Here is a 27,797-nt window from a genome sequence, read left to right as displayed (position 1 = left end):
GAATCCTAAACTTTACTAGCTATATTTTTCTCAGCAAGTAGAAATGCAGTCAAATATGTAAGGTTGTCTTGGTTAGTCAATGATGAAAATATTCTGACTTTTGAGCCAGTCAGTACTGCTGTCCAAGGTTAAGTTTGAAAGTTTGAATATTGACAACTGTCCTGCTTAAGTGTGTAATGAACTAATTTATTTCATCGATGACATGGTAGCATTTTGGATTTATGTTTTGCAGTTTATTAATTAGTACCACTGAAGTCAACTGAGAATAATTATTCTGCTGTCAAGATGGGATTATCATTATTTAAAGGTTAGCATTATTTATTATTCAGGATTTGTTGTGGATGAAACATGGATATTACCTCCCTACTGTTACATTAAGATGGGTATTTAATATTAGATTTTTGTTTCCTTTGCTGAAAACTGACTTTCAATGGCTCTCAGAGTCTGAGGCAACATTTACCCTGTTTGGGTTCTGATACAGATCAATAACAGGCAACTCTGGAAACTCCAGCACACAAACTCTTCTCCGAGAATTGATTACAACACACCAGGCAAGCTGTGTGCACAAAGCCATATTTTGACCTATGAAAGCAAAAATTGCATTTGTGTCAGTAAACGTCATCATCTATTGACGTGTGGGGGGGTCATAAGTACTAATATTGCACCACAAAATGACATCAGATAAATAAAAGACATAAGCTGCTGGGGCATTCAGGACTGACTGCCTCTGATTATGTGACAATCTACAAAAACTTTAATGTCTTTGTCCAGGGACAAAGACTGCAAATTAGCTGAAGCTAGACATCTTATATGCATTGCATTTTCCCTTTTTGTGGCAATGTTGTATGTATTGTCCCTGCCAAATAAACATTTAAATAAATAAATAAATTATAAAATCAAACACTGGATATATGGAATTGAAATAGTTCTTTTTTTATTCAAGCAGCACAAACAAACGGTACATTATAAAAATATGTCACTAAAATATATATAAAATGTCTGTTAACACTGAACTAGCATCTGAAAGACATTAAGAAAACAATTTACAATAAAATGTTCTGACAATGAAAACAAATGTACAAACACACGCACACACCGATCTGTTCACGTTGCATCCAACTCAGTGTAAATGTTGGAAGCACACAAATAAAACTAGACAGAAAGGATGCATCAGTGCACTTAATGGTAGACAAGATGGCACATTCAAAAGTGAAAATCATAGAAATGTGCATTGCTTCTTGCAAAAACATCATCACCTAGGCTAAGGAAATAGCCACATGAGCTAATGTCATTTCCAAATGATCAAACAATACTTGGCTGGCACCTTAACTGCACCAGTGTAATGTAATAATACTGATCTCATTTAGATTTGTCCATCATGCTGCCAAAGAAGTTGTTGGGTTTATGTAAATGTACAAATGATAGAAATTAAAATAATACTAAACAGTTTGAGCAATTCTTGGAACAATGAGTAAGAGACTGTTGTGAAGCAAATCCACAGTTTAGATCATGTATTATCTGGTACACTTTAAATAATTAGCATGATCAAGGTTGCTCCTTTTCTTTCTTAATATCTATACATGTCAGCCAACTGAGCTTCCTTTGACCACCTTCACCACCACGTAGATAAAGTATCATACAACATTTTCATCATATGGAATATAAAGGATGTATAGTGTCATATCCTGGTGCTGATAGTGACTGCATAGCGACTTTCCCACTTTAAGTGAGTAACTTGAGAAAATTCAGTGATTACATGTAGCTGACATGGTTGTCACATGTTCATGAAATTATATGTACAAGTGTGTTTCAGCTGAAAGGCTGCGCTGTGCCCACACTCAGCCACATGGTGGTGCAAGGAGGCCACACAGACTGCTGCATGTGCATGTCTATTAATGTACTGTATGTGTGCTTACATGTAGAGTGTGTGTATGTTTTTCATTATCTCTGCAGGTGGGTCAGCATGCTTACACAAACATGTCTCTCTAAGCATTAAGACTGTACTCCTGCTTATAGCAGCAGGGTCGGCACACGGCGTTGACTAAACCATTTGTCAGCTGTAAGAGACAGATGATGAACTCCAGCACAGCCAGGCCCAGTAACACACACAGCAGAGTGACATTCCACTCCACGATATGAACCGGCTGGAGGCACTGTGACCAAGTCTCTGGCCTCAGCAGATACCTGGGATTGAGAGGGAGATGGCATCAGCAGAGAGTAGCTCACAGACAAAGTAAAGGTTAAGTAATGCAAAATGTGAGTAGAAATGCAGCTGCTGGAAGAAAATGAAACTGATATTATTAGTGTGAGTTCCACACCACACAGCAACATCTCCTTACCTGCCAATAGGTTCTGCAAAAGGGTACGACCAGCCCAACGAGGTGAAACACTTGGGTCCCTGCGCTAAGGCAAAACCTGATATGACAAAACAATAACCAGACCCCACCAGGCCGACCACAGCTGCCAGCACTGAGCCGCACATCTGTGGAGCAACGGACAGACACACAAAGAGACGTTTAAGAAGAACATGAGTGGATGCTTTGTCAGTGTTTTTGTGTGACTTTTGTGTCCTCTTTCATATGAATGAATGTAACCTGCTTCTCCTATCCATTTCACACATGAGATACAGAGGCAGCTGCCACACACACACACACACACACACACACACACACACACACACACACACACACACACACACACACACACACACAGCTGCAGCTGTGCATGGGGCCTGAGTGGTGCAAGCCAAGCTTATTTTGTTACCTAACAATGGGACCGTTGTTAAATGACCCTAGCTGGATTAGCATTTGCATTCTACCTCATAAGGGCACAGTGTTGGTTTGCTTAATGACAACTCTGAGTATTACTCAAAGTGTTGAAGAAAAACACTAAAATAATGAAGAGAAATTATTAAGCGTTCAACCAAGCAGGACTATATTTAAATTCAAGTCCACAATATCAAAAACTGAAGGACAGCTAAGATATAAGAGCCTGATTTTATTAGCCTGTAAAAGCAGGTTTTGGTGCAGACATAATGAAGCTCTTTGTACCTCCAATAGATTTTGATTCGTAACTTATCAAGTGTCTCACCATTAGGCTCTCATTCCAGCAGCAGCTACATTTCCCCAGAGTGATGAAGACCACAGCTGGAATCAGCATCTGGAAGTACAGAAAAACACAGTGTCACAAACATTTCTCAACAACAGCAGGTTTTCACAGTTTTTCTTTTATTTTTAGTTCATTTTTGACAACTATTAATGAAAAAAGGCAAAGATCATAAAACGGAAGTTTAATTCATGATTACAGGATAATAAATCTCTGATCTTCCTTCTGTTTGCTGATGGTTACTGGGAGCAGCCAGAGTATTATAGTATCTGGGTGACACTTGTGTCACCACCTCTGCAGCCCTACAAGTCAAGTCCAAACAAGACGTCTATAATAACACCAGCAACATGAAGCTCTAAAACTCATTGCACACAAGAATCAAATGCTGGATAGATGACAGCAACAGTTTGAGCTTTAATGGGGCATGGAACTTATCATTTGAGCCAGAATAACGGATCTTTTGTTGCTTAATCAGAATGAAGTAACTGTTTGAGGGGCATTTTAGGACATTTCGTAAACAAGTTCAGATTTATGGTTTCAGACTTTCAGTGCTGAAATACTTTTATTTAAAGTGTTAGGTCAAGCTGAACAGAATGCTAACACATGCTAATATCACGCTGCGGTTGATACAGGTGCATTAATCACATAATGTCATAAAGCTGTTGGTACTACACATGCATCAACCTCTGAGCCTGAAACATTAAGCTAACTACCGAAGTGACACGAGCCGCAGTTCCTCAAATGGCCTCTTGAGGCTCGCTCCAAAAGAGAGTTAATCTCCATAGACCTGTATGTTAAAATGTTCAACTTCACAGCCAAGTTTAACATGTTCACAATCTGGTACAAAAGGAGTTTTAGCTTCTATAGCTAATTTCCTACAATTTAAATTTAAATTGTATGAAAGCATTAAATTATGCATAATTTAGGACATGGCCACTTTGAATGACAGGTGGGTGGCGTCATAGAACAGTCTATGGCTCAGAGAAATTTGAATGGTCTGGCTCTGCTCCACCTCTGCTCATGCTCTACCTCTTAGCTCATTAGTTTTGAGATAAACTTTGGTTTTACACCCTTTGGCACATGCACAGGTGTATAGGTATTTGATTTTCTGGTCCACTAGGAGGGCACTGGAAGAACTCCATTCCAAAATGCACAGTAGGGTGGGATCTGCATAACTCAGGCATGAATGGTATTGGTTTTGTGCAATGGACACAAACTGTTGGCTGCACGTGGGCATCAGGGGGAGTTTGCACAACAACAACATTTACATCACTTGTTCCCTGGCAGAGCCCTGTGCCCTGTGTTGAAAAGCATACTACTGATTATAGCTGTCTACCATGAGAGAAACCACATTTAGCTTCAAGACCATTGCTCAGGAAACCTGTGGTTCCGTTATTTGTCAGTCAGTGGTGCTACATCACCAACCAGTAGCTCATCAAAGTAACTGAGATTCAGTCATATGAGACCATAAATGTTGATACCAAATTTAATGACGATAATGCCTGTTGCCTTGTAGAATAACATCCAAATTGACTTTTTGAAATGTTTGACTCTGGTTCACATTGACATATCGACACACCAGCTTTCAGACATCCCTGTTGATGCTGAGATGTGTTATAGTTCACTCTAGCTGGAGTTACAAAAGAGCGTTGAGCAAACATCATTTATGATGTCATGTTCTAATGCTTTGTAAGCCCTGATAGTGCAAGTGATTACAGACAGGCCCAAGACGTCTGCAGCTTCGATCCAGTTTACTTGTAGAGTGCAGAAGAACTGCAGGAGAGACACAATGTTAACCCTAAGTCTGTTTGTTTCATATTTTTCTCTTTTCTTTTTCTTTTCGTCTCCTCCTCTTTTCTGTGTTGTTGTCTCTCTCTTTCCAAGACCTAAAATCTTGTCCTAACAGAGGGAGGAAAGTTCCCAAGGTTTCACACACTTACAAACACACACAGAGAGAGATAAGAGAGTAACTACACATCCTGGATGTCTCCCTAAAACACTATCCTTACAGAAAGAGAGACTGAAGGGAAGTTCACAGTGAGAAAGGAAGAGAGAAGGAAAACGGAGGGAGGTAGGAGTGAGGGAGAGGAAGGGAGCAAGCTAAAGATAGACGTCTCTCAGAGGGGTTCAGTTTGCTCTTTGACTCCTCAACATTTTGTCATTTCCACTAAGATAGAAGAAGACCAAAGAGGAAAAAATAAGGACAATAACTGATTGTAGACAAAGGGGGGAAAAACTTCAATGAAGATAAGCCATGTATATAAATCTCTCAAATGAACACAATATCTGGTGATAACTCAAACACAGTGGACACGCTACAATAAACAGAGAGCAAGGCCTTTATTTACCTTAAAATCCAGACCAAATATTGAAGAGTTGCTCTACCTAGAGCCTTCTAAATTATGTTGCTTTGAAAGTTTCATTACACTTTAGAAAGGGATTATTCCTGCTTATAGCAGTTGAAAGTGAATAGTCTCTTCACTTTTACAGTAAAACATCTACAGCACGTGTATTTTACAGCAGCTTCACAAACAGAAAGCACAATTAAAAGAGAACGGACCATGTGAGTCAATGTAGCGCAGTTTATTCCAACCAGACTTCTAAACTATGATCAGGTTCTTGTGGATGTGAAAGAGGCATTTTAAGAGTTCAGAATTCTCACTGTCAGAACTTCAGAGACCTTAATGACATCTGCTGATACCTGTCCTGTTCTTTTCAGGGTTTACACTACTTGATCATCCATTTCTGTGCAGATTCATCGCTGCACTCTGAATACTGTGGCACCGAAGGAGTAAAAACCTGGTGCATATTATTCCTGTTTTGGCAGCTTCACACTAACCTCTGCAGAAATGAGCAATTAAATCAGTCAAATATAAGCAGCTGAGAACTGCTTCTAAAAACATCTATTGCTGGAATGTCCTTTCGTTGTATAATTTTCTTCACAGTTATGTCCTGTACTAACACACCGTGCAAAGGATGTAAGCATTCTGAGCCTTTCCCCCTGCACAGACTACACACAAACTACAAAAATCTAAATATTTTAGAGATTTTAGAGTTGCATGTACCCAGTGCAAGTGTTCTGCTGATCAACAAGTTAATCTTGCCTGGAAAAACACAATGTCTCCTCTGTCTTCTCCATAAAACCAAACTAAATGAACGGCTCCTTTCTGCTCAGTCAGAGCATAAACCCATCAGATCAGCAGCATGCAGAACAGACGGATTAACTGTGGATTCACACAAAACTACATTGTTCACAATAAACAACTGGGAACTCACTCAGACTGAATGATTCTGAAGCGCAAACAATTGACTTTTAGGAACCTTTTGGTGTAAATCACATGATGTTTGAGTCAGAAGTTGCATTTTACAAACCATAATCAGTTATGTGGAAAAGAAAAATCATAAAACAGTGATAATAAACACAAAGAAAAAAAGAAGGAGGCATCAGTCTACATACTTTAACACTGTCACTACTGTATCTAAATATAACAGCATCTGTCACTCTTCCCACTGAATAAGGGAAGAAGGGAGGTGACACTCGCTTTCACAACCTGATTCTCTTTTAAATGGCTTCGGTTTCCCTGCAGAGGGGTGACTTTCAGAGTCTAATGGCTCAAATGCTGTCAAATGCTCTCATTCATTTTGTTTCAGATGAACAAAGTTGTAAGATGCAGCAGTCAAAACATGGATTCTGAGAAAATCATTCCATTTGATTCTAGATAAAAAGTGAAACTCATTTATAATTAGTTTCAGTGAATTTCTCTCCTAATCTAACAGCAACGGCTTCCACCACGTGGCACCAGTTAGCCTCAGATAAACCCACAGTCGCTAAATCTTTTTAGTCTCTGCCAGGCAAAGTAATCCAATCTGATTATTAAACATTTCAAACAATGTTGCACCATCACCTCTTTACAAAACTGCCCTCTTCCTACCTTTACCTCTCCTAACTCATTGTGGTGAAGGTTTTATATTGTACATCAAAGCTGTCTATCATAAAGTACTTTTAAAATAACATCCATAAGAGCTTGTTCCCATTATTTAATGAATTATAACATACATATTCAATGTTCAAATCCTTCAAAAGCACAGCATGAAAAATTTCTAGAATACATACCATATTTAAATGTCTGTAACCCCAAGTTTAGTTTGTACATCAGTCATACATTAATGCTATCTCCACCCAGCAGCAGAAAACGGAAGATGAAGGGGAACAAAGTGTAACAAACATCTGCAATGATTATTTTTTACATGATATATCAGATTTTGTTTTGAATCTTAAGTCAAACAAACTAAAGAAAATATTCTAAATGTCTTTTATTATTATTATTTATGTACAAAAATTATTGGGAGGAAGTATTAGCAGGAAAAATACAAGGATTCAATTATTTTTAACCCTCGTGTTGTCCTTACCAAAAAATGTTGTTGCCTTGTCTGAAAAAAAGTCCAAAAATTCAGAAAAAATTTCCCCAAACTTGTAAAAATTTGCAAAATCTTCAGGAAGAAAATTCCTGAAAAGTTTCCCTCAAAAGTTTTATTTTTTAAAATAAAAAAATCCCCAAATTTGACAGCGAAATTCACTGGATTTTGGTTGATTTTTTTTCTGAATGTTCTAAAACATTTTTTTAAATTTGTTTTTCCACCAAAAAATGTTCAAAAATTTCCTAAAAATTTTTTGAAAATGTGGAAGTTTTCACTGTGGAAATATTTTATTTTTTTCCTCACATTTTTAAAACTTTAAAACAGGTCAATTTGACCCGCAGGACAACAGGAGGGTTAAGTACTCAACACATTCTAAGCTCATTGTGAAGCCAAACTATAAAAAAGTTGATGATAAAATTTTAGGAGAGAATGATCACAGTATGCTTCGTTTAGGGACAATGTCAATGAAAAGTGAGTGATAATGTAAAATTATGGGAGCTTACTGTGCAGTTACCCTCCTCAAAATACATCAGCGCCATTACAAACACCAAAAATGCGACCCACAGACAACTAAAGTTCACCTCCAGAAATCTGATCAGACTGCAATTGAGAAATCTGAATCTTTGGCCTTCAAAAGTACAAATACAACACATGAACAACCAGAGAGTTCCATCATCTGAATATAACTTAAGCACAGTTTTTTTGTACTCACCAGCAGCCCACCACCTCCTAGTCCACCAAAGTACCAGATGTAGCTGGCCAGCCGGTTCTGCTGCATGTCGGTGATCTCTCCCATAGGAAACAGCAGCAGCAGGTTGGCCACAATACAGCAGAGGGCCAGAGGCAGCAGAGCCAGGCCCAGGGACCTGGCAAAACCCACCGAGCAACACATAGCTCACCCAAAAACACACTCACAACCGCAGGGAGGAGAGCAGAGAGCTGGAATGGGCTGAGGAGGGCAGAGAAAGGGAAAAGGAAAGAGAGGAGGGCAGGGTCGGAGCAGCTGGGGAGCCAGGAAACCAAAAACAAGTGACGAGAGCCTGCCGGATGTGTGTGATAGTGTGTAAGAGTTAGTGTGTCAGAGCTGAACAGATTCTTCTTCCTTTACAGACGGGCTTCTGCCATGACACGACGGACGTGAGGAAGAACACACACACTCTCAGGAAGGGGGCCGACCAATGGCTGCACAGAGCTCAGCTAGATATATGAAAAACCCACAAGTGTGTGTGTGTGTGTGTGTGTGTGTGTGTGTGTGTGTGTGTGTGTGTGTGTGTGTGTGTGTGTGTGTGTGTGTGTGTGAGTGCGTGCATGAGTGTTTCCCACAGCCTCTTGGACAGCAGGGCCTCACACAGCACTCTAAAGAATTAATTTCCCTCAGAGTGACTCAGTCATAACAGTAGGTCTACATGTTTAAATACATAATCAGTGCATTTTTTGCTAATCCCTTTTGCCCACATGGTCCACAAATTAAACGTACCCAATTATGAGTAAATACAACAGACTTACAACAGACAAGTGTCTTATTGATTAAATTAATAATTTAATCATATGCAGTGTATAAAATATGATATAGTAGTAAAAAATAAGCTTATCACAAGTTTCAGCAACTCAAGTGGCTTTCAATATGGAAATATAGTCCAAAGGCTGTCAATTTATAATAAAGCAGAAGGATGCGCCTGACATTTATTTAAGATTTTGTGTTAACTTTATCACGTTTACTCTTGTTTTTATTAGTTTGCAGCTTACTTGCTAAATATACTACTGTTAAAAAAAATTGGGATCACGTAGAAATGTCCTCATCTTTGAAAGAAAGGCCTTTTTTCAATGAAGGTCACACTAAATGAATCAGAAATACAGCCTGGACATTGTTGATGTGGTAAATGATTATTACCTCTGCCAGGAGGTTATGTAATCACCGGAGTTTGTCTGTTTGTCTGTGTGTCTGTTTGTTTGTCTGTTAACAGCATAACTCAAAAAGTCATGGACGGATTTTCACCGAATTTTTACAGAATGTCCGGAAGAGGAAAAGTAACAATCGATTAGATTTTGGAGGTGATCCGGATCACTGTCTGGATCCAGGATTTTTTTGAAGGACTATGTACAATTGAGAGATGGATCCTGGATCCAGACAGTGATCCGGATCACCTCCAAAATCTAATCGATTGTTACTTTTGCTCTTCCAGACATTCTGTAAAAATTCGGTGAAAATCCGTCCATGACTTTTTGAGTTATGCTGTTAACAGACAAACAGACAAACAGACAGACAGACAGATGGCCTGGCAGAGGTCTGCGCTCTCCGAGTGCTTTTCTAGTTTTTAATGGAATATCTACATAAAGGTACAGAGGAACATTTCCAGCAACCATCAAAAATCAGCCTTTTCCAGCTAGAATAGTCATTTAGCACATTAACAATGTCTAGACTGTATTTCTGATTCATTCAGTGCTATCTTCATTGGAAAAAAATGCTTTTCTTTCAAAAATGAGGACATTTCTAAGTGATCCCAAACTTTTGAACGGTAGTGTTAATTTTGTGTCTTCCACAGTACTGATGCTGTTATGACCACAGTGTAGTTTGAAGGACCAGTGCATCCAAAATGTTCATTTACTGTTACAAATTGCAAATAGGGTGGATGTCCTTGGGTAAAGATTTATCTTTCTGGGTCATAATGATACAACAACTCAGCAGGTCTATGTAGGGCAATAGGATACAACATGACTCCCAATAGTGCTGTGTCAGGAAAAGGCCACATATACTGTATGTGAACATGTGTGTGTGTGAGCGGTCCAACACACTGTGAGCTGCTTTATAATCCAGCTGGAATGCAGCACATCCAGATAAACTGCGATGTGAGCTGGAGCTGACCGCTGACGACCTGCACTAATGAGCTGTGTTGGTTAAGGCAGATTATGTAAAACAGAGCGTGTGTTTGGCTGGCAGGACACATGGCCCTTTACTGGAGTGGTACCAGGCAGCCTTTGGAGCTGTAAGGAGATCAACACCGCAACAAAGTCCAACATCATGTTTAGACATCCAGAGATTTGTGTTCAAGTGGAAATATGTGTGAGACAATGGCTCAAGGTTACAAGAGGTTTGCAAGCTGTTTAACAACTCACTCATATTCCTTCACACAACTACAAGCCACTGTTTACATTGAAATATGATTTACTCTGTCTGTGTGCTACTGTATTTATGTTTGTCGGTGCGGTGCAGCAGGGTGTCTCCTGGTGACTACAAATCCACCAAAACATAAAGCTCATACGCAAAAAAAAACACACCTCCAGTTTGCTGAAAAACATGCAGAGCAAATGATGTATCACACTGTATGTTCAATGAGAGACTACAAGACTACAGCTCATGCAGTGTCTCAATTAGAAATGGTTTATCTATGCAGTACAAGAATGCTCGCTGGTGAAAAAGATTCAGATTTCAGATTACAGTGGTGCTTCATAAAAGGTCAAACAATAAGCAAATAACAAGGAATCACTCTCAGGGTACTGTACATAGGAAACTGCGTTCAAATGCCACCAATTGTTATTTAGATATTTTGTGCAAAGTTTTGCAACAAAAAAACTAGAATTCAGTGTGCTCTGAGCGCCTACAAACAATTCATTTTGGAGAAATCTGCTTACTGATTATCTTCTTTAGGTCCTGCTGCTGACAAGTAAGTTCACAATTTTTAAGGGAAAATAACAATTTATTTTGAACTGTTATGGTAACTAATGCCTGGGGTTCCAGATGAAAGCAATTCAGTCACAACAACTTAAACCACTTGTGCATCTAAATTTATTTGGTGTTTGTAAAAATGTGCAAAGACATTGTGAATAGACAAAGCATATTTTAGTTATACATCATTTAAAGTAGAGACTTTAAATTGATTTGTTTTTCATTTCAGCAGAAACAAATATACTTTAAGATTTAAAAAAAATATTATTAGTGCATCTGAATTCAATTTGTTTTTAAAACTGTCAGGAAAAGTATAAATAGTACTTTTATGAGGAATGAGAGACAGATATGTAATGAAATTATAATTACCTGTTTCAGTCTCACTACAGAGACTGAAACAATCTCAATCTAATTACAGAGTGGAGGAAAGAGTGGAGGCATCTTTGATATGAAAGTAATTTAACGCTCCAGTTGTTCTCCAGATTTAAGTCAATCAAACAACAACTGTTTTGAGAAATAAGTTTTGCTACACTAATTTACATATTGGTGCTTTCTGTACGTCACAGGCTGCATTCAGTAAGTGTATATGATCTGTAAACGTACAACAGGAACATCCAACCAACACTGATACGACAACATGATTAAATAAGGCACTTCATATTGGTTCAGTGTAGCTGTTTGGGATTTGAAAATGTGACAAACCTTACTTTTGTTAGATATTACCTAGCATTAAAATCATTTGGCTGAATCAAATAGCTCAAGGAAGAGAGTTTTCGCATTTCAAAATATCACAGTCAAGCCTGTATTCTACACTTCATTTGTGTGAATTTCTCATCAAAAAGTGCTGACTGATGAATCATTATGTTACTAGTATCCCAGAGCGCATCCGTCCCCTCTGGGGTCTGATCCCGCCCACAGCACCCTGGATGGATGATTAGCCTGAGTGGCTGACGGATTCCACCAATCCCCCACTGTGATGATCTGTCCCCGTCCAAACTGGGACCTCTTGTGGCCTGTGTGTATCAATGAAAAGAGAAATGGGAAACAATCAAACTGATCATTGTATTAACTGTCTTTATGTCGGTATTATGAGCTGCAAACAAAATATCCCAGCAGGCTAACACCATGAGATTAGGACTTCAGGTGTGATGGTGCTAAAACAAAATGTAGTTATTGTCTAAAAGTTATGATAACATTCACCTGAAGACATGAGGTGGTTGTTAGACATCATGGAAGATACCTGCAGATGTACTTTTAACTGAGGAGCACAATAGTGAGCATCCTAACTTAAATCAGACATAAGACTATTACCCTTAATCCACACACAGGCCAGAAAATGGCTTCACTGTTTAGTTTGGGGGCTGCACAGTGGGTCTGTGGTTAGCACTTTCGGCTAGCAGCTAGAAGATCCCCGGTCCCAGTCGCATCCTGGCTTTCTCGGGATCTTTCTGCATAGAGTTTGCATGTTCTCCCTGTGCATGTGTGTAGTTTTCTCCAAGTTCTCCCACAGTCCAAAAACATGCTGAGGTTAATTGCTGATTCTAAATTGTCCGTAGGTGTGAATGTGAGTGTGATTGTTTGTCTCTGTATGTAGCTCTGTGATAGACTGGTGTCCTGTCCATGGTGTCCACTGACTTCGCTTCGCCCTTCGCTTTGCCCCAAGTCTGCTGGCTCAAGGCTCTGGCCTCCCCCCATGACCCTAATGAGGATTAAGCAGTGTATAGATAGTGAATGGTTGGATGGTTAGTTGGTTAGTTTAGAAGTAAAATTTGGTAAAACATAGATATATTAAGACAGCTACAAAAAAACAGTCTTTTGAGTTTATTCTTCTAAGATTAAAATTTTGAAAAAATAACATTAACAAGTACTGTCAAGAACAGTTTGATAATTGAATTTATCATAAGGAATTAAAGCTGAGGTAGGCAGTGTAGTTCAAAATAATCACGCAAAAATTTCATAATAACCTTTCAGCATATTGTAATTCAGATAGTGTAAGAGGAAAGGAGACTTCTGCACCTTCTCCTGGCTGTTTTCAAGCTTTAGAAAATCTAGTCTGTGATCTGAGACTTTGGCCAATCATAGGTCTTTTTAACCTGAGTAAATGGGAGAGCATGAAGAGCAACAAAGTCCACTGTGGGGGCAGGAAGTGGTGGTATAATGAGTAAAACAGTGGGCTTTCATTCAGAAAAGGCTTAGAGTGGTGAAACTCCACCCATTAGATTCTTGAACAGCAGTTCTGAGGCTCTGTGTGGTGGCCATCCAGGTTGTTTTCTCCTGACTAGATCCTTGCTTGTGTTGTATCTACTCTCAGATGTGCGTTTCTAGGGACAAAAGTATCCGCTAAGTGAAGGCGTAGAATTGTAGGCTCTGGCTGTTGCAGTGTTGGCAGTGCCTGATTCCTCCTACCGTCTGGCCGCTAATCCAAGGATGGGAAAAGGGGTGGTTTGAGCGGAGGTGTGTCATGCAAATGTCTTTTGTGATGTGATGGAGAGTCCTGTGGCAACACCCACCTGTCATTCAAAGCAGTCATATCCTTAAAAGGGGAATTAGTTACAGAGACCCAAACTGTTTGTACAAGGCTGTAAACATGTTTCTTCTGCTGTAAAGTTGTCCATTTTAACGAGTGATTAACACATTTTTTGGAGTTAGTCTCTAAAGGACATTCAATGAACTGCAGGTTTTGGCATTTCAGTGTTGACTTTAAAAATCTACAAAAATCCAACACAGACTGTGAGACTAAATTTTCCATAAAACTGACCAATGAGACGTGAAATCTTCTTTTCCACGCTGTATTTTGTGTTCTACTTGGCTGTACCGATGCTGAATGTACCATCACACACAATACAATTAGTCTCTTCAGAAAAGCCTGAATAAGGTGTGTGAGCCAGGGAGGGGAAGAGGAACAAACACAAACATCCTATTTGCAACAGGAAACAAAAGGGTTTAAGGACACTGCGGTCTAATGCCACTAATCTAAAACTAGCAGTTATTTCAACAATGGTCTCTTTTGTTTGACTGTTACTATACTGAACATCAATATAACAATTAAGGTAATACATTAACTTTTGAGGAGGCAATGCATGTTAACAAATTTGTCACAACTTAAAAGAAAAATGTCACCTTAGATGCTAGTGAGTGACAGATCTTGAAAGTTTTATAATAAATGAGATGATGATCTATCTTCTGAAACCGTGACATATTTCACATGTAAAAAAAAAAAAAAAAAATTATGCAGCCACTGGAAAAAATAAACTTTGCACATTAAAATTACCTGTAATTGGCCAGTTGACGATGTGGCCCCGTCTTCTCAGATCCTCGGCTACTGCCTGGTCGACTCCCTCCTCCAAATTAACCAACCACTGATCAGCTAGAAAGACATGTGATCAATCAGGAAGTGGCCATCAGCTGTGTTTTTTATACAAAATTGTCATAAGTCACATTTGACACATTTTTTTAATATCTTTTTTTGCATCCGTTTTTAATTTCTCAACTGATTCTAAATATCTTTTTGTGACTGTTATTTAATTAATAAACGTATCTAATTGTTAAATTATTTTTATTACTTCTGCTGTGTATAGTGTATTATAATGAAATAAAATTAATGTCAGAAAGACTCACCTAATCAGACACATTACTTTTAATTAATCAAGACATGATGTTGTGCTAGGTTGAGCATTCAAATTGTGATAAAACTCTGTGGCGACGGGCGTGGGAGAGCTCAGCTGCAGGGGAGAGAGGTGTGGAGGGGAGCATGGAAGCAGTGTCAAGGTAATTGGCACAGGTGATGGTAATCGGCTGACCTAATTATCCCCGCAGTAGCAGCCGGAGCGGAGAATAAAAGTCGGGCGGACAGAGAAGAAGGGGAGGAATGAAAGGAGCCGCTGAGAGACAGCGGAGACTGCGTAATCCGTGAGACAGCAGAGGCTGGGAGGACTGAGAGACAGCGGAGGCTGCGCACTGGACTGGGGTAACCATTGAATAAGTGGAGTAATAAACATTATTTCCCCGACAAAGCTGGTTGTGTGCGTATTGAGTGGACCCACGGACAGTGAACCTGTCACAAACTCATTTGACCTCTTGTGAGTATGTGTTGGGAAAATCAGACATACTTTTGTTGTCATACTTTACATAGACTCTCGGTGCATCCAGAGCTTGTTGAGGATTCATCCCAAACTCCATCATGTTCAACAAAACCTTAACACAGCAACAACATTCATTATCAGCATGTTCAAAAATTATACTCACACGGTTGAACCAGATCCATCAGGGTATGTTTAAGTAAATTTTGCTACTTAAATGTAATGAAAACAAAATGGACAAATCAGTGAATATTTAAAAACAAAAATGGACGGACAATAAATTAAGAAATGAAGAGCATCTTTACGTGGAAGTTAATTTTCTGCACCTCTCACCGGACAGTCTTGATCACTGCATACCTGGATGTGTCCTTGTGGTTGCATAAAAGCCCCCATCACCCCGAGTGCAGCGAGGAGCTGTGGTTTTTGTGATTTGGTTGCAGAGTCAGTGAGAAGTGCAGGTATTATGGTGTGATATGGCCGCTTCCCCCCAGCAACACAGTTAACATGGTCACGATGAAGAGAAAAGTTGGCACCACGATTCTATGAGAAGGAGAAAGAGCTTTCATTGTAACATTATAAAGACACACACCAGAAATCAACCCAATCCTTTAGTCCAGTGCTTTTTAGTTCTATGAAAATCACACAGTTACATATTGCCATGTAAACACAGCTTTATGTCTTCTTAGCTTCACAGGTAAATTCACAAATGCAAAACAAAAGCAAATGTTTAATTCCTGCTTATGTAAGGTACCTTAACATGCAAAAACAGGACAATAAAGTATGAAAATCTATAGCTTTTTCATTCACATTTGGTTTTATATGTCCTAAGCATTACATAACAGAGATGGCACTCAATTATATTCCCACACTTAAGTTTTTGTGTCACTGGACTTTTCATTAGTGAATATGCTCAGCAGGTTTTTATTTACTGGCCAGCAAAGGTTTGACAATAGCGCATATCATGCAGAAGTAGGTAAAAGTGTAAATGTGAGGTTTTTCACAGTTTTCATTTGTGTCTGCTGACAAATCTGACTTGAAAGATATTTTAAAAACAGTGTTAATTAATATTGTCTATGACTTAAAAGCATACTTCCATTAAAAACGCACAAAATGAGTTGCATGAATTCTCTTCTTTTGTGTCTATTAATAATACTGATGACTATTTCCCATGCACAGAAACACACACATACTCTGTCTGTCAGACCTGTAGTGAGAAGCCACAGTCCTTCGGAACCAGCCCACTCCCAAAGCCCATATAGGTGCTGTTGACAAATGAACATGCGTTCCCCTGATTGTCAATCACACAGAAGTACACTGTGTCACTTCCAGTCATCAGGCCAGGCTCCACTCGCTCCATGGCTCTACAGATTCACACACAAACATTCAAAAACACAGATAATTATAGGTGCTATACAGTCATGTGACAGGATTTTATCCTAGAAACTATTATAGTTGGTTATGTTTTTTGTGTGGTTGCCAGAACTGTCTGGAAATTCAGAGAAAGGGAAGACCTAACTGGACTGAGAAGAAAACTATCAGATTTTCTTGTGCTAAATTTCCAATGTTACACATCAAAGATTATCAGAAATATAAGGCTGAAGGTTTTTCCTATCTCAAAACAGCTTTCTTGGCAGATTTTCATTTCACTTACAATGACAAAAATATTGCAGTGCAGTAACTCTGATCTGTAAATTCCTGCTTTCACCGGATTTTTATGGATATTATTATATTTTCATGGATATGGAATGTATTACTATAGAATTAAAATAGCAGCCACAGCAACAGGTTTGAATATGGATAATGTGTGTTTTTTTATGTGCATGTGTGCAAGAACACATGTTAACACTTTATTATGTTGTTTTATATTTTATAGTCTGTTTGTCTATTTGGCTTCCAGCTGATAAAGACCTAAAGTTCAAAGTCTACATTACTGACCAGTCGATACGCCGTGTCGCCAAAATATACACACACCCCGTGTATGTGAGGGATGAGGCATGAAGGGATGGGCGTTAAAGTCAAGGGAAATAAAAGTCTACAGTTCCTATCTAAAGTCAACAGAGACCGAGTGGTACACACTGGTACCAACAGAAAGACACACAGAGAAAGACACACCTGTCCATGCTGATGTGTCGCGCTCGCTGGTGGCTGTAGCTCTTGTCCAGTAAGGTGTCCAAAGGGACGGTCACATGATGTGGATCGCCAAGGTAGCGCAGAGCATCTGTCAGTGCCAAACGTACAGCCTCCACCAAAACATGGATGTAGTCAGAACTGTTATGACCTGCAGCTACACACACAGAGAGAACTAGATTAGTGCCACAGCTATTCCACAAACAGGCCAGGGACAAAATTTATTTCTTTTTGGGGGGATTTCCCACTTTGACAGATGTAGAGGAACAAACAAAACTTGTTTCAAACTTGTGCATATATGTGTATATACAGTACACACAAATAAAATGTACAAAATATAAACCAAGCAAAAACACAATTTGCAAAAAATCTACATCTGATTTGCAAAAAAATGTGTAATAGAAACACGGACTAACATTATGTGGACATAATCTGGTGTAATGTCTTATTTAATACACAGTTTGTCCCAATTTTCTGAGTCTTGGTATTTAATGGCGAGATTTACTTCTTGAAACTACAAGAATCATTAATATGTTTTTCACTGCACCTCCCAGAGAACAGTTAGCCTCTCATTTGTTTCGTTTCATGTTTGCTCAGCTGACAACCCTACATGTGTCCCGAATACATTTCAAATTGAAGCATCCTTAATGATTATCACATCACTTTGTATGAGACAATGGACTATCCTCTTGAAAGACCTATCAAAGACAAAGTGTACCATTGAAAAAGTGAAGGTTTATGAACTTGTAAGCAACTATCTGTTTTTTCAAACTGGTCAGTGACAAATCTGCAGACAGATTTCACAAACAAACTTTGCTATAGCTGCAAAGGTTGCATGACTGAATCAAAAGATCAAAGTAAAAAATTAAATACAACAGTTATGCAAAATGAAGTTCATAAAACATTTTAGTAAATTGACATCTTCAATGTGACAATGGCCAGCTGGTCATCAAATGACTGCACTGAGTGTTTGTCTCTAAATATCTTGATTTAAGCAACACATGTCATGAGTTATTGTGGTTTATATTTCAATGATGTCGTATGTTAGGCTGTAGACACTGTCCTCCCAGGTAACTGTGAACATCATTTTGACCCTAATGCCCTAAAGTCCAAGATCTCCTTCTGGTAAGAGGAGAATCAGAGCCAGTTAGGACTACATAAGTTAGATGCCTGATGTATGTCTTCTCTGCCCAGACAGTCCTGAGTCAGTCAGATGACACACAGGAACAGTGAACTGAGTTAAAATTTCAGGGCTGGTCTTTTTTTTTTTTCTTTGAGCAGGTAACCTACTTTGAATAGAGCTATTATGCAAAAGTCAACTGTGTTTATCACTATAGTAACAGTAATAACTGATCTATTAATCAATACTGTGTGGCAGTTCATGAAACAAATGCACTTCAAAACTTCAAACTTCCTGTTATGCTTAGCAGTATCTCACCAAAGAAGGTCAGACACCACAGAAGTTGATGGTTTTGTAGTGCTCAAAACACTAAAAAAGTATTAAAACATCAACAGCCACTTTAAAGCTCGTGTCCGGAGTTTGAATCGCAGCGTCTCCCAAAACACTGTTGGTCCCTCCCTCCCTCTGATTTCGCCCCTTTATTTGTGCACGCGCGCAGTACCTGACAGGAGTGCCCGGAGTGCTGCAGCATCTTGCCTGTTTTGCTGTTTTCCACTCCTCTACATTTAGTACATTTAGTAAATAATAAAGGAATTACGTTAGAATGCTGTATTGAGTCTAACTTGTCCTAATACCAAAATAACATGAATCTGCTAGGACGAACGAGTAAAGTTTCAATATGTGATTACACTCGTGTATCCCTCTCGATGACGTTGTTTATCAAACTTAGTGTATTTACGCGTGTATATGTGTTACATTGTTTATTTATTTCTATCTAGAGTTCAGAATTGCATGACTCCTCTGACGAAGAGTATGTCCCAGACGCCCCAACATCTTCCTCCAGAGGTCGGGCATCTAAACGAAGCCGTCAGGCGGGCTATGGAGGCCGTGGTCGGGGAGCGACGCGAGCACCCCGTGCCAAAAAACGTCCTGGCCTGACAAGCCGCGGGACTGGTAACTTTTCTGGAAGTTGCTGATCCCTGATGCTCTCTCAGCTCCTCCACAAGCAAAACAAATGTGCGCGCGGTTGCGTAGTGCGTAGCTCGCCCACCTCTGCATGGGCTTGATTGCTGTGCGCGTAACCGTTGATTGACAGCATGACAAAGCTGAAGCTCGAACTTGATTGGTCGGCAGCGACCGGCGCTTTTTGGAATAACATGGGGGTCTATGAGAGGAAGGCGGAGCTCATTAATAAATTTTCATATCGCGTCATACTAACATTAAATTATAGTATCGAACTAGACCAACACATTTAAGCTTTGTTAAAAAATGATACATAAATTGAAAACAAACGGAAACTCCGGACACGAGCTTTAATTCCAGAAATATTGTTTCTTCTACTAAACGTTGACATACTGCTGTTGAGTTTTTTTTGTTGTTGTTGAGCAGCACTAAGATCCATTCACCTCCAGTGTAGTGTGGTGGGGGCAGAAACTGTATACGAAAGATGGATGTCCAACTATGATGTCACCAGTTGGTTGATGGACTACCGTACTGAGGCGTTTGGTGTTTGGCCGGTACCATCTTTCTCTTTCGAAATGGGACGTAATGAGTGTAGGAGACTAAGAACTTTAAGAAACTATGATAACTGATATGGTAGCAACCTGTCAATCACAAGGTAGCACAATGTTCATCTTTTGAATCCGGTCTATGGCAAAAAGTCAAAACCTGCCCTACATACCACTGGAACTATCTGTTCTGTTTAAAAGTGTGTTTGGTGGGAATTTGGGCAAACTACCACTGTGATTTATTTGAAATTAAATTTGGCTCATCCAGTTCCCTCCAACCAATATCTGCTGTGTGTTTGAGAGTTTCCAGCATAAACCATAATGTATCTCAATGACACTTCTTTGGTGTCTCTGCAGTTACCTTTAAGTTGAGGAAAGTTCTCCAGGATGTTGAGCAGCAGCAGGGCAGCCAGCCCCTGACCGTTGGGAGGAAGCTCCCACAGACGCACCCCCTGAACACACGACAAAGGCATTCACTCTGCTGACCCAGTATTACAATACAGACAAAATCATCATCTCTGGTTGCTGACCTTGTACTCTGTGCTTATGGGGGTGACGACTTCGCTGTCATGACTGCTGAGGTCATCGAAGGTCATGACTCCCCCATTCTGGTTAATGACGTCAACGATGGCTTGGGCCACTCTGCCCTGGTAGAAAGCTGGTTTGCCACCTTCACCGAGCTCCTGTTAAATTTTATCAGTACATGTCACAGTCCAGGCAGTATTATAGTTGCTCTACTGTTCAATCCACCTGTTACAGAGTTTATCTGTCAATCTACAAGTTTTAAAGCCACAGTACAAAACACAAAAAATGTTCAAATATTGTGGTTAGCATGATGTAATGTGACAGGATTCCAGTGTTTGAAAGGGCTGACCACTGCTGTGTGTACCTACCAGTCCAGTCAATGTTGTCAAATGAATTGAACGAAAGAGGGTGTGCGCCAAAGTGTGATTTGCCTCAAAAGGAAGTGACACACCATCAGGGAATGACCGTTAAGATGCCATGGAGACCACCCATCAATGAGGATGAAGTCACTGCTATTGTTTCTTCTGTCTCAGGATAGTGAGCGTACGTGTGTGTGTGTGTGTGTGTGTGTGTGTGTGTGTGTGTGTGTGTGTGTGTGTGTGTGTGTGTGTGTGTGTGTGTGTGTGTGTGTGTGTGTGTGTGTGTGTGTGTGTGTGTGTGTGGACAGCTGTCATGGGCATACTTGGCTGTTTTCCTGCATTATTACATTTCAAACGACTGAGTGTTTGATGTAGGAATACAGTAGAGCATCAATCAGTGCATACTTTCGCAGTGACACACAAGCAGACAAACACACACTCACATACACACACAGTGATGTCAGCTGTAGCTCTATTGAATTCTCACTGACGGGAAAGTACGGAATGAGTGCAGCTTTATAAATATTACATGATCCACACAGAAATACATGCACAATGAAGGTCATTTGTGGAACAGGAAAACTGAGGACTTGGAAAAAATGTGCCACATCATTCAAGCCAGTTAGTGAAGAATTACAGCATCACGTCAGAACATTTTAATTATAATTCAGAGAATATTCTCTGACAATATCACCTATCCATTTTTTGTTATGAGTCTGGACTCACTCAAAGTTTGCAGCTTTATTCTGGGTTGTTAGAACAAACAGTTTGAAAATTAAATAAAACAGTGACACAAAAAAGTACTTTACAAGAGCTCTGTGAAATTTTTGATTAGAGGCAACTGAATTATATCAAAATGTATGATGTAAGTTTAAAAAGAGACTGTTAACAGTTTAGTCATGTATAGATTGACTATGGACAGTCAATGTAGGATGCAGGTGCTGACATGTTTTGATGGCAGAAAATAATTATGAAAAAAAATTCCTAGAAACTTCTCCTGCGTTTTGTTTGTCACAACCAATACCTGTTGGAGCTACAGGTGAGTTGTGGAAAAGTGGCTTCATTTCTGATCATTTCTTTTCTAAAACTAAAATTTGTCATCATTGGAATAGTTGCAAAATACATTGAAAATTAGCAAAAGTGTCTTAAAACTAGGGCTGGACCTGATTAGCCAAATATTCGGTCGTTGCAGTGGTATCCAAACATTTACTCTGAGATCCGAATATTCAGATATTTGTCATTAATCGGGGCCGAATATCCAGAGACCAGAAATTGCTATGAGGGCCAGCCCCAGTTAAAACCATACAACAGCAAAAACTGATGTCCAAAGCAGTTCTTTTCAGTGTCCTGAATCCTTAGAATCAGTTCCTTGAAAACATTTCTTTAAAAAGCTTGTTCTTGGAATAGTTCAGCGTTTTACCAGAACTCTAGCTTTGGAGGCTCACCCACTAGCTGCAACATGGCTGAACAGCTGAACAGTGTATATCCTTCATGATTTAAACCTTCAAGAACCAGGGGTGATGACAACACACCAAACTCTGTTTATAATTCTTGACATTGTTAAAAGTTTTCTCACTGAACAGTGGAGATGAAACCTAGTTTTTAATCACTTAAATCTTTTTAGCTCATCTACTGTTCAGCATTACTTTTGAACTTGCTGGTCCTGATTCAGCAGTTTGAGCTCCTGACTAACACTCACTGCTCAAGTTAACTGTGCAATACACTCGGTAAATGACTCACTCAGTCTCACCTCTCCCTTCCTTGGTCTTGTTTTCCTTCAATATAAAGTCTTACACATTAATGGATTCGGGGTAATTGCCCAGTTTGCTGTCATCTTTCATCCAATGTCTTTCCATGTACAAGGCTAAGTCAAGTTTAAAAAAAGCAAATAACACCATGGACAAAACACAGTGATTTTACTGAGGTTCTACATTGTTCTGTTTCCTCGCCTGAATAACAGGAGTTCAGAAAATAATGGCCCAGTGCTCCTCACACGACCTATGAACATGTGGCTGTTGTTGCATTTCAGTTTCAAGGATTTACCTTCAAGGTCCGAGCCAGGGCAGGGTTTTTGAACACTTGTCCACACTTGGGTGCATGACCATCAATCAGCAAGTCTCCACCTAGATCCTTCCCAGCATCTCTCAGAGCAGTCACCCAGCTCGCCCACTGGTGAGCTGCTACCTCAGCAACAGGAAACCCCTCCTCTGCTAGCTCCACCGCCCCGCTCAGGACCTCCAGCAAGGACAGCTAGGGAAGCAGGCAGAGGAAACACATGCTTATTACAGGAAACCTCATCGAGCAGGAAGGGTGAGTCATTGTTTTGAGAAGAAATTGTGGAGACTAAAACTGATTTGCAATTTCCTAGGAGGATTTTCCAGAGAGGAAAAAAACAACATTAAATTATTTGTTAGCAATCAGCAAGTTATTACTCCGATAGCTAGAATACAAATAGTTTTACATCCAATGTATTATTTTTATACTTTCTAAAGAGGCATCATTTCACATGCTCTGTTTGCTGCCAATAATAACTGAAGAGGAAAATTGTCTCTTGGCTTTTCAATGTGTGACATAATTACTATATTAGTGCTTTGTCACCTCTTGTGTGTCAGTAATTTTATATCTGATTGCACTTGTAAGGAGAAAAACATCAATATGTATATGAAGCCTATGGAACCCTCAAAGTCTGAATTTGTGCTTTGACATAGAAATGCTCAGCTATGGCACTGATGGCTAATTTCACTCATGACATGAATTCCACCACATAAAACACCCATATGGACATGTCAACAATATAAAACACTTGTTTTTCACTGGAGGAAGTCCTAAAGACTCTGTAATACCTAATATTCTTTGAAGGAACTACATTTACTCTGAGACAGAATGTCATAAGGTTGTGCATGTTTACAATTTATTGTTTAAACTTATTTGTGACATTTTCTCTTTTCATCCCTTACGTACTTTTTTAAATGTCTTATTTGAGAAGAGGGTTTTATTTGTTAACAAATATCTTTTACTGTTTAATTGGACCATAAAAATAGCTTGGCTTAACAGGCTGCACTTGACTGCAACCGACATCACTTCAGCACTCTGAATAAGTTGTCCTGCCTGGAAATGATGTGAGAGGCGAGTCTCGTCAATGTCCCCAGGACAAAGAGACTGCTTTTTTAACATTTTGTTCCCATCTTCAAAGATTTGTAGAATCTCAGCTTTAGATGGCTAAGTTATTGCAGCTTTGACCAACTAAAGAAAACATCCCCAGAGTCCAATAGTTTGTCAACTCCTTGTTTATGCCACTTCAACTCAGAGTCAAGAGACCAACTTGTGTTTGTGTGTATTGGAGGTACATGTTAACATGGTTACTGTGCCTCTGTGTTTATGCTAAATGGAATTTTGCTACCGGAATGTTGCAAGAAGCACACACTTATACACTGGAGAGCGACACAGATAGACAACACAAACACACACAGGCAAACCTTGTGACTTCCAAACAGCTGCACAGTATCACACCAGCATGCAGGGGCCCCTGGCACGGTAACATTCAAAGCATCAAACACTGAAGGAGGGGCCTCAGCAGTGTAACCACGTCCTTCCAGGAAGTCCAGTGTCTGAGCACGGGCTGAACGTCCGCTGAGGACACAGAGAGAAGCTCGGCTAATTATTCTGTATGAGGGTGGAAAGAACAAAAGCAACAAAGGAGTCTCCACCTGCCATTAATTCCTCTGATCTCTCCATTGTTTCCGTTGTAGAACAAGCAGAAGGCGTCTCCACCAGGGCCGGTGCTGCTCGGCTCTGTCACCGCCAAAGCTGCTGCTATGGCAACTGCAGCATCTGCCGCATTGCCACCACGTTTCAGGACATCTGGACACAAACACATACCCATGACTGACTGGTTTAAAACAATTATTACATCACAATAGCCTTCCTAACATTAAAGGATACAACCAAAGTGTGTCTTAGAACCACCGGAGTGCAAATTTAAGTACCTTGTCCACAGTATATTTTAACGTAATAAATAAACAAATATGTTTATAGTTTACTGCCTACATGAGCCACTGTTTCTCATCATCAAATTACAAAAAACATACGATCTCACTTGTCCAGTAGTATATAATAACACATTCATATATTACAGTTACATACGATAGCCTCACAGTTTTATTGCTGCGTACCACAGAGGTTACAAAGATGTTTAATCACGTGTACTGTCTTTGCTGTCCACAGTGGTTTTAAATTACTTTTCTGAGTTGTCTGTAATAGTAATTGTTTGCTTGTACAGTGTGCATACAATTGTTTGAGATATTGTTTGGTAGATAAACTAGGGATTTAATGTTGGAAAGTAGCTTTATGAGGTTTTTATTGAGGCAAACCTGAAAAGTCCTGTGATTACAGGTAGCCACTTGGCACACCTGTTGCTAGTATGCTGTCACACATTGTTGGTGGAAAATTAACAGAATCTGACATTGAAGCTCAGTGTCTACTGCTGTACACTGACGATGTCACTGATGAAATTTCTGTACATATCCCCCAATGCTCATATTTGTTCATTTAAACAAACGAAAATATGTAATTTTTGTGTGCAAACACTTTTTTCTTCTTCAGATTTCAAGTCCCAGCCCCTCGTTTTTGTCTGTGACATTGAGTATAATGTTCTTTACTTTAGTTTACTAGCATATATTAATGCAAATAGTTTCGATTGTATTACTACAATTTTTTTGAGATATTGATCTCCGGCATTTCCCTCTCTCTGACACCTCATTTGTAGTTGGTGAGCTCCACAAACAAAATTCCATTTACTGATATTTGCATATCAAATCTGAGAGCCACCTAGACAAATTAAAAACATACTGCATAGACAGAATCGCAACTTTAAAGGGGAAATGTACAGACCAAAGTATAAATACAAGTATTAGTTAAAATTGTGAAATGTATTGTTTACTGACGCAGTGCAGTCTGTCAACAGTACTACATTAATTCACAATCAACAGCAAGCACTGGCTGTGCATGGTGTGAAGCTTGAGCTAGCTAATATGATTAGTCAATGTCCAAAATTATTCAACATCTACTTTAATAACCTACATATAGAATCATTTTTCAAGCAAGAATTTCCAAAGGGTTCAAGTTTTGATTCCCTGTCTGTTATATGATGGTAAATTGACTTTCTTTCATGGGTAAAATAAGTAATGTAAAGGTGCTACTTTGGGCTTTTTTCATTTTTGTTTTTTAAAAATAGCATAGCTTTGTGCTCAAACTCCAATGTAACATGTTCAGTATGGCATATAAGTAACTATATATCAAAAATTACTCCATTTTTTTCCCCACTGGGTCTCAGGAGAATATTAGCTAACTAGCTAATACACACATACTAGTATGTATCTAGCTTAATAAGCTATAAGCTAGACAGTCTTTTCACATTCCTTATGTTATGTGTTTCTGGACTTTGACAGTTGCTGAGAATGTTTACTAGCTTTTATACCATGTCATACGTAATTGTTAAATGTTTCTATGTTTACCTCTCTATGTTTATGACATATGGTCATACAAAAAGGACAATGACAAAGGTATGCTTTATGTGTTCGCATTTGGCGGGTTTAATGGGCTTTACGCTGCTTTTATCATAAAGAATAATGGTCTTTGGAATCTTTTGTGTAGGCTTTTAATATTATTATTAGCACTAGTAGTGATAGTACAGAGTCTTGTCACTTTGCTCCATGGCAACTGTTTTCCACTCACCGACTCCTATCCTCGAAGCTAACGGCTGGCTGGACGCCGCACAGCCGTGTAAACACACCACAGGAGACCGACGAGAGGAGAACGTCAAGTCGGTGCCCATCCCGCTTTGACTATCAACTCTTGCGGGAAAAAAACGGGACTAAAATGACGGAACAAAATGAACCCTGTTGGACTTTTACCTTCGAATCGATTACTCTGTAATGTATTGAGTTTGCCTCAGCCCAGTTTTGCCAACTCAGTAAGGAAAGTAGCTATTGGCTGTTCTAAAAGTCGCAAGAAGTCGCTCGGGCAACACTCCCTCAGCCAGGAAAAAGAAGCAGATCGCAGATCAAATCGATCACATTGAGGTTTCAACATAAGGGAAGTTTGAAGTTGATAGGGGAAGTCCCTACATGCAGTACAATTATATTTCTATGAATAGAAAAATGCAACATAGTTTCATCGTGTTAATATCAAACAATATGCTTAGCCTTGGAAACTGCAGTGAAAAATCCACCTCATCACAATATTTTCCTGTTCTTTCATCAGCAGATGATGTAGAATTGTAGATGTTAATGTTTTCATTTTTTTAAGCCACATTAAGAAATTGTTACTCAAACCCCCGATGCTTTGAGGCTATAATTTTAGTAGACTTTTTGACAAATGAAGTAATGTCAAATTTAGAGCTTCTATTACCTAAATATACACACGTGGACAAAATTGTTGGTACCCCTCAGTTAAAGAAGGAAAAACCCACAATTCTCACTGAAATCACTTGAAACTCACAAAAGTAACAATAAATAAAAATTTATTGAAAATTAAATAATCAAAAACAGCCATTACTTTTGAATTGTTGATTAACATAATTATTTAAAAAAACAAACTAATGAAACAGGCCTGGACAAAAATGATGGTACCTCTATAAAAGATTGAAAACTATTTGACCAGAGTGACATGATTAACTCAGGTGTGTCATTTAATTGACATCACAGGTGTTTCCAAACTCATAATCAGTCAGTCTGCCTATTTAAAGGGAGACAAGTAGTCACCCTGCTGTTTGGTGAAAAGGTGTGTACCACACTGAACATGGACAACAGAAAGCGAAGGAGAGAATTGTCCCAGGACATCCGAAAAAAAATGATAGACAAACATCTTAAAGGTAAAGGCTATAAGACCATC

General features: G+C 39.2%; 2 protein-coding genes across 2 annotated transcripts; both read right to left on the bottom strand.

Moving 5' to 3' along the window:
• Positions 1–912: 912 nt before the first annotated feature.
• tm4sf18 (transmembrane 4 L six family member 18) lies at positions 913–9,472 on the bottom strand. The gene is made up of 4 exons (XM_022206750.2): positions 8,237–9,472; positions 3,091–3,159; positions 2,340–2,482; positions 913–2,184 (listed from the first exon to the last, which is right to left on the bottom strand). Exons 1-4 carry the CDS (start codon positions 8,414–8,416, stop codon positions 1,986–1,988), a joined length of 591 nt encoding a protein of 196 aa, XP_022062442.1. The 5' UTR covers positions 8,417–9,472; the 3' UTR covers positions 913–1,985.
• A 1,408-nt stretch (positions 9,473–10,880) lies between these two features.
• On the bottom strand, positions 10,881–26,858 carry LOC110959774 (glutathione hydrolase-like YwrD proenzyme). Its single transcript, XM_022206749.2, has 12 exons — positions 26,640–26,858; positions 24,614–24,767; positions 24,383–24,536; positions 22,950–23,156; positions 20,553–20,705; positions 20,384–20,474; positions 17,380–17,551; positions 16,472–16,628; positions 15,625–15,807; positions 15,298–15,382; positions 14,460–14,555; positions 10,881–12,201 (listed from the first exon to the last, which is right to left on the bottom strand). The coding sequence occupies exons 1-12, from the start codon at positions 26,737–26,739 to the stop codon at positions 12,056–12,058; spliced, it is 1,698 nt and encodes a 565-aa protein (XP_022062441.1). The 5' UTR covers positions 26,740–26,858; the 3' UTR covers positions 10,881–12,055.
• Between the last annotated feature and the right edge of the window lie 939 nt (positions 26,859–27,797).

Source organism: Acanthochromis polyacanthus, chromosome 4, assembly GCF_021347895.1.
Source record: "Acanthochromis polyacanthus isolate Apoly-LR-REF ecotype Palm Island chromosome 4, KAUST_Apoly_ChrSc, whole genome shotgun sequence".
NCBI classification, from domain to species: Eukaryota; Metazoa; Chordata; class Actinopteri; family Pomacentridae; genus Acanthochromis; species Acanthochromis polyacanthus.
This window is presented reverse-complemented; position numbering and strand designations above follow the sequence as displayed.

Bases quoted from the DNA above. Each gene is read 5' to 3' on its own strand.
- tm4sf18 (XM_022206750.2), bottom strand. From the start codon at position 8,416: ATGTGTTGCTCGGTGGGTTTTGCCAGGTCCCTGGGCCTGGCTCTGCTG. The intron at 3,160-8,236 runs GTGAGTACAAAA...CTGTACTTCCAG, and splicing joins TAGGAGGTGGTGGGCTGCTG to ATGCTGATTCCAGCTGTGGT. The intron at 2,185-2,339 runs GTAAGGAGATGT...TCTCAATCCCAG, and splicing joins TTTGCAGAACCTATTGGCAG to GTATCTGCTGAGGCCAGAGA.
- LOC110959774 (XM_022206749.2), bottom strand. From the start codon at position 26,739: ATGGGCACCGACTTGACGTTCTCCTCTCGTCGGTCTCCTGTGGTGTGT. The intron at 16,629-17,379 runs GTGTGTCTTTCT...GTGAATCTGTAG, and splicing joins CGACACATCAGCATGGACAG to AGCCATGGAGCGAGTGGAGC. The intron at 14,556-15,297 runs GTATGTCTGATT...ATGTCTTTCTAG, and splicing joins TGTAAAGTATGACAACAAAA to CTGATCAGTGGTTGGTTAAT.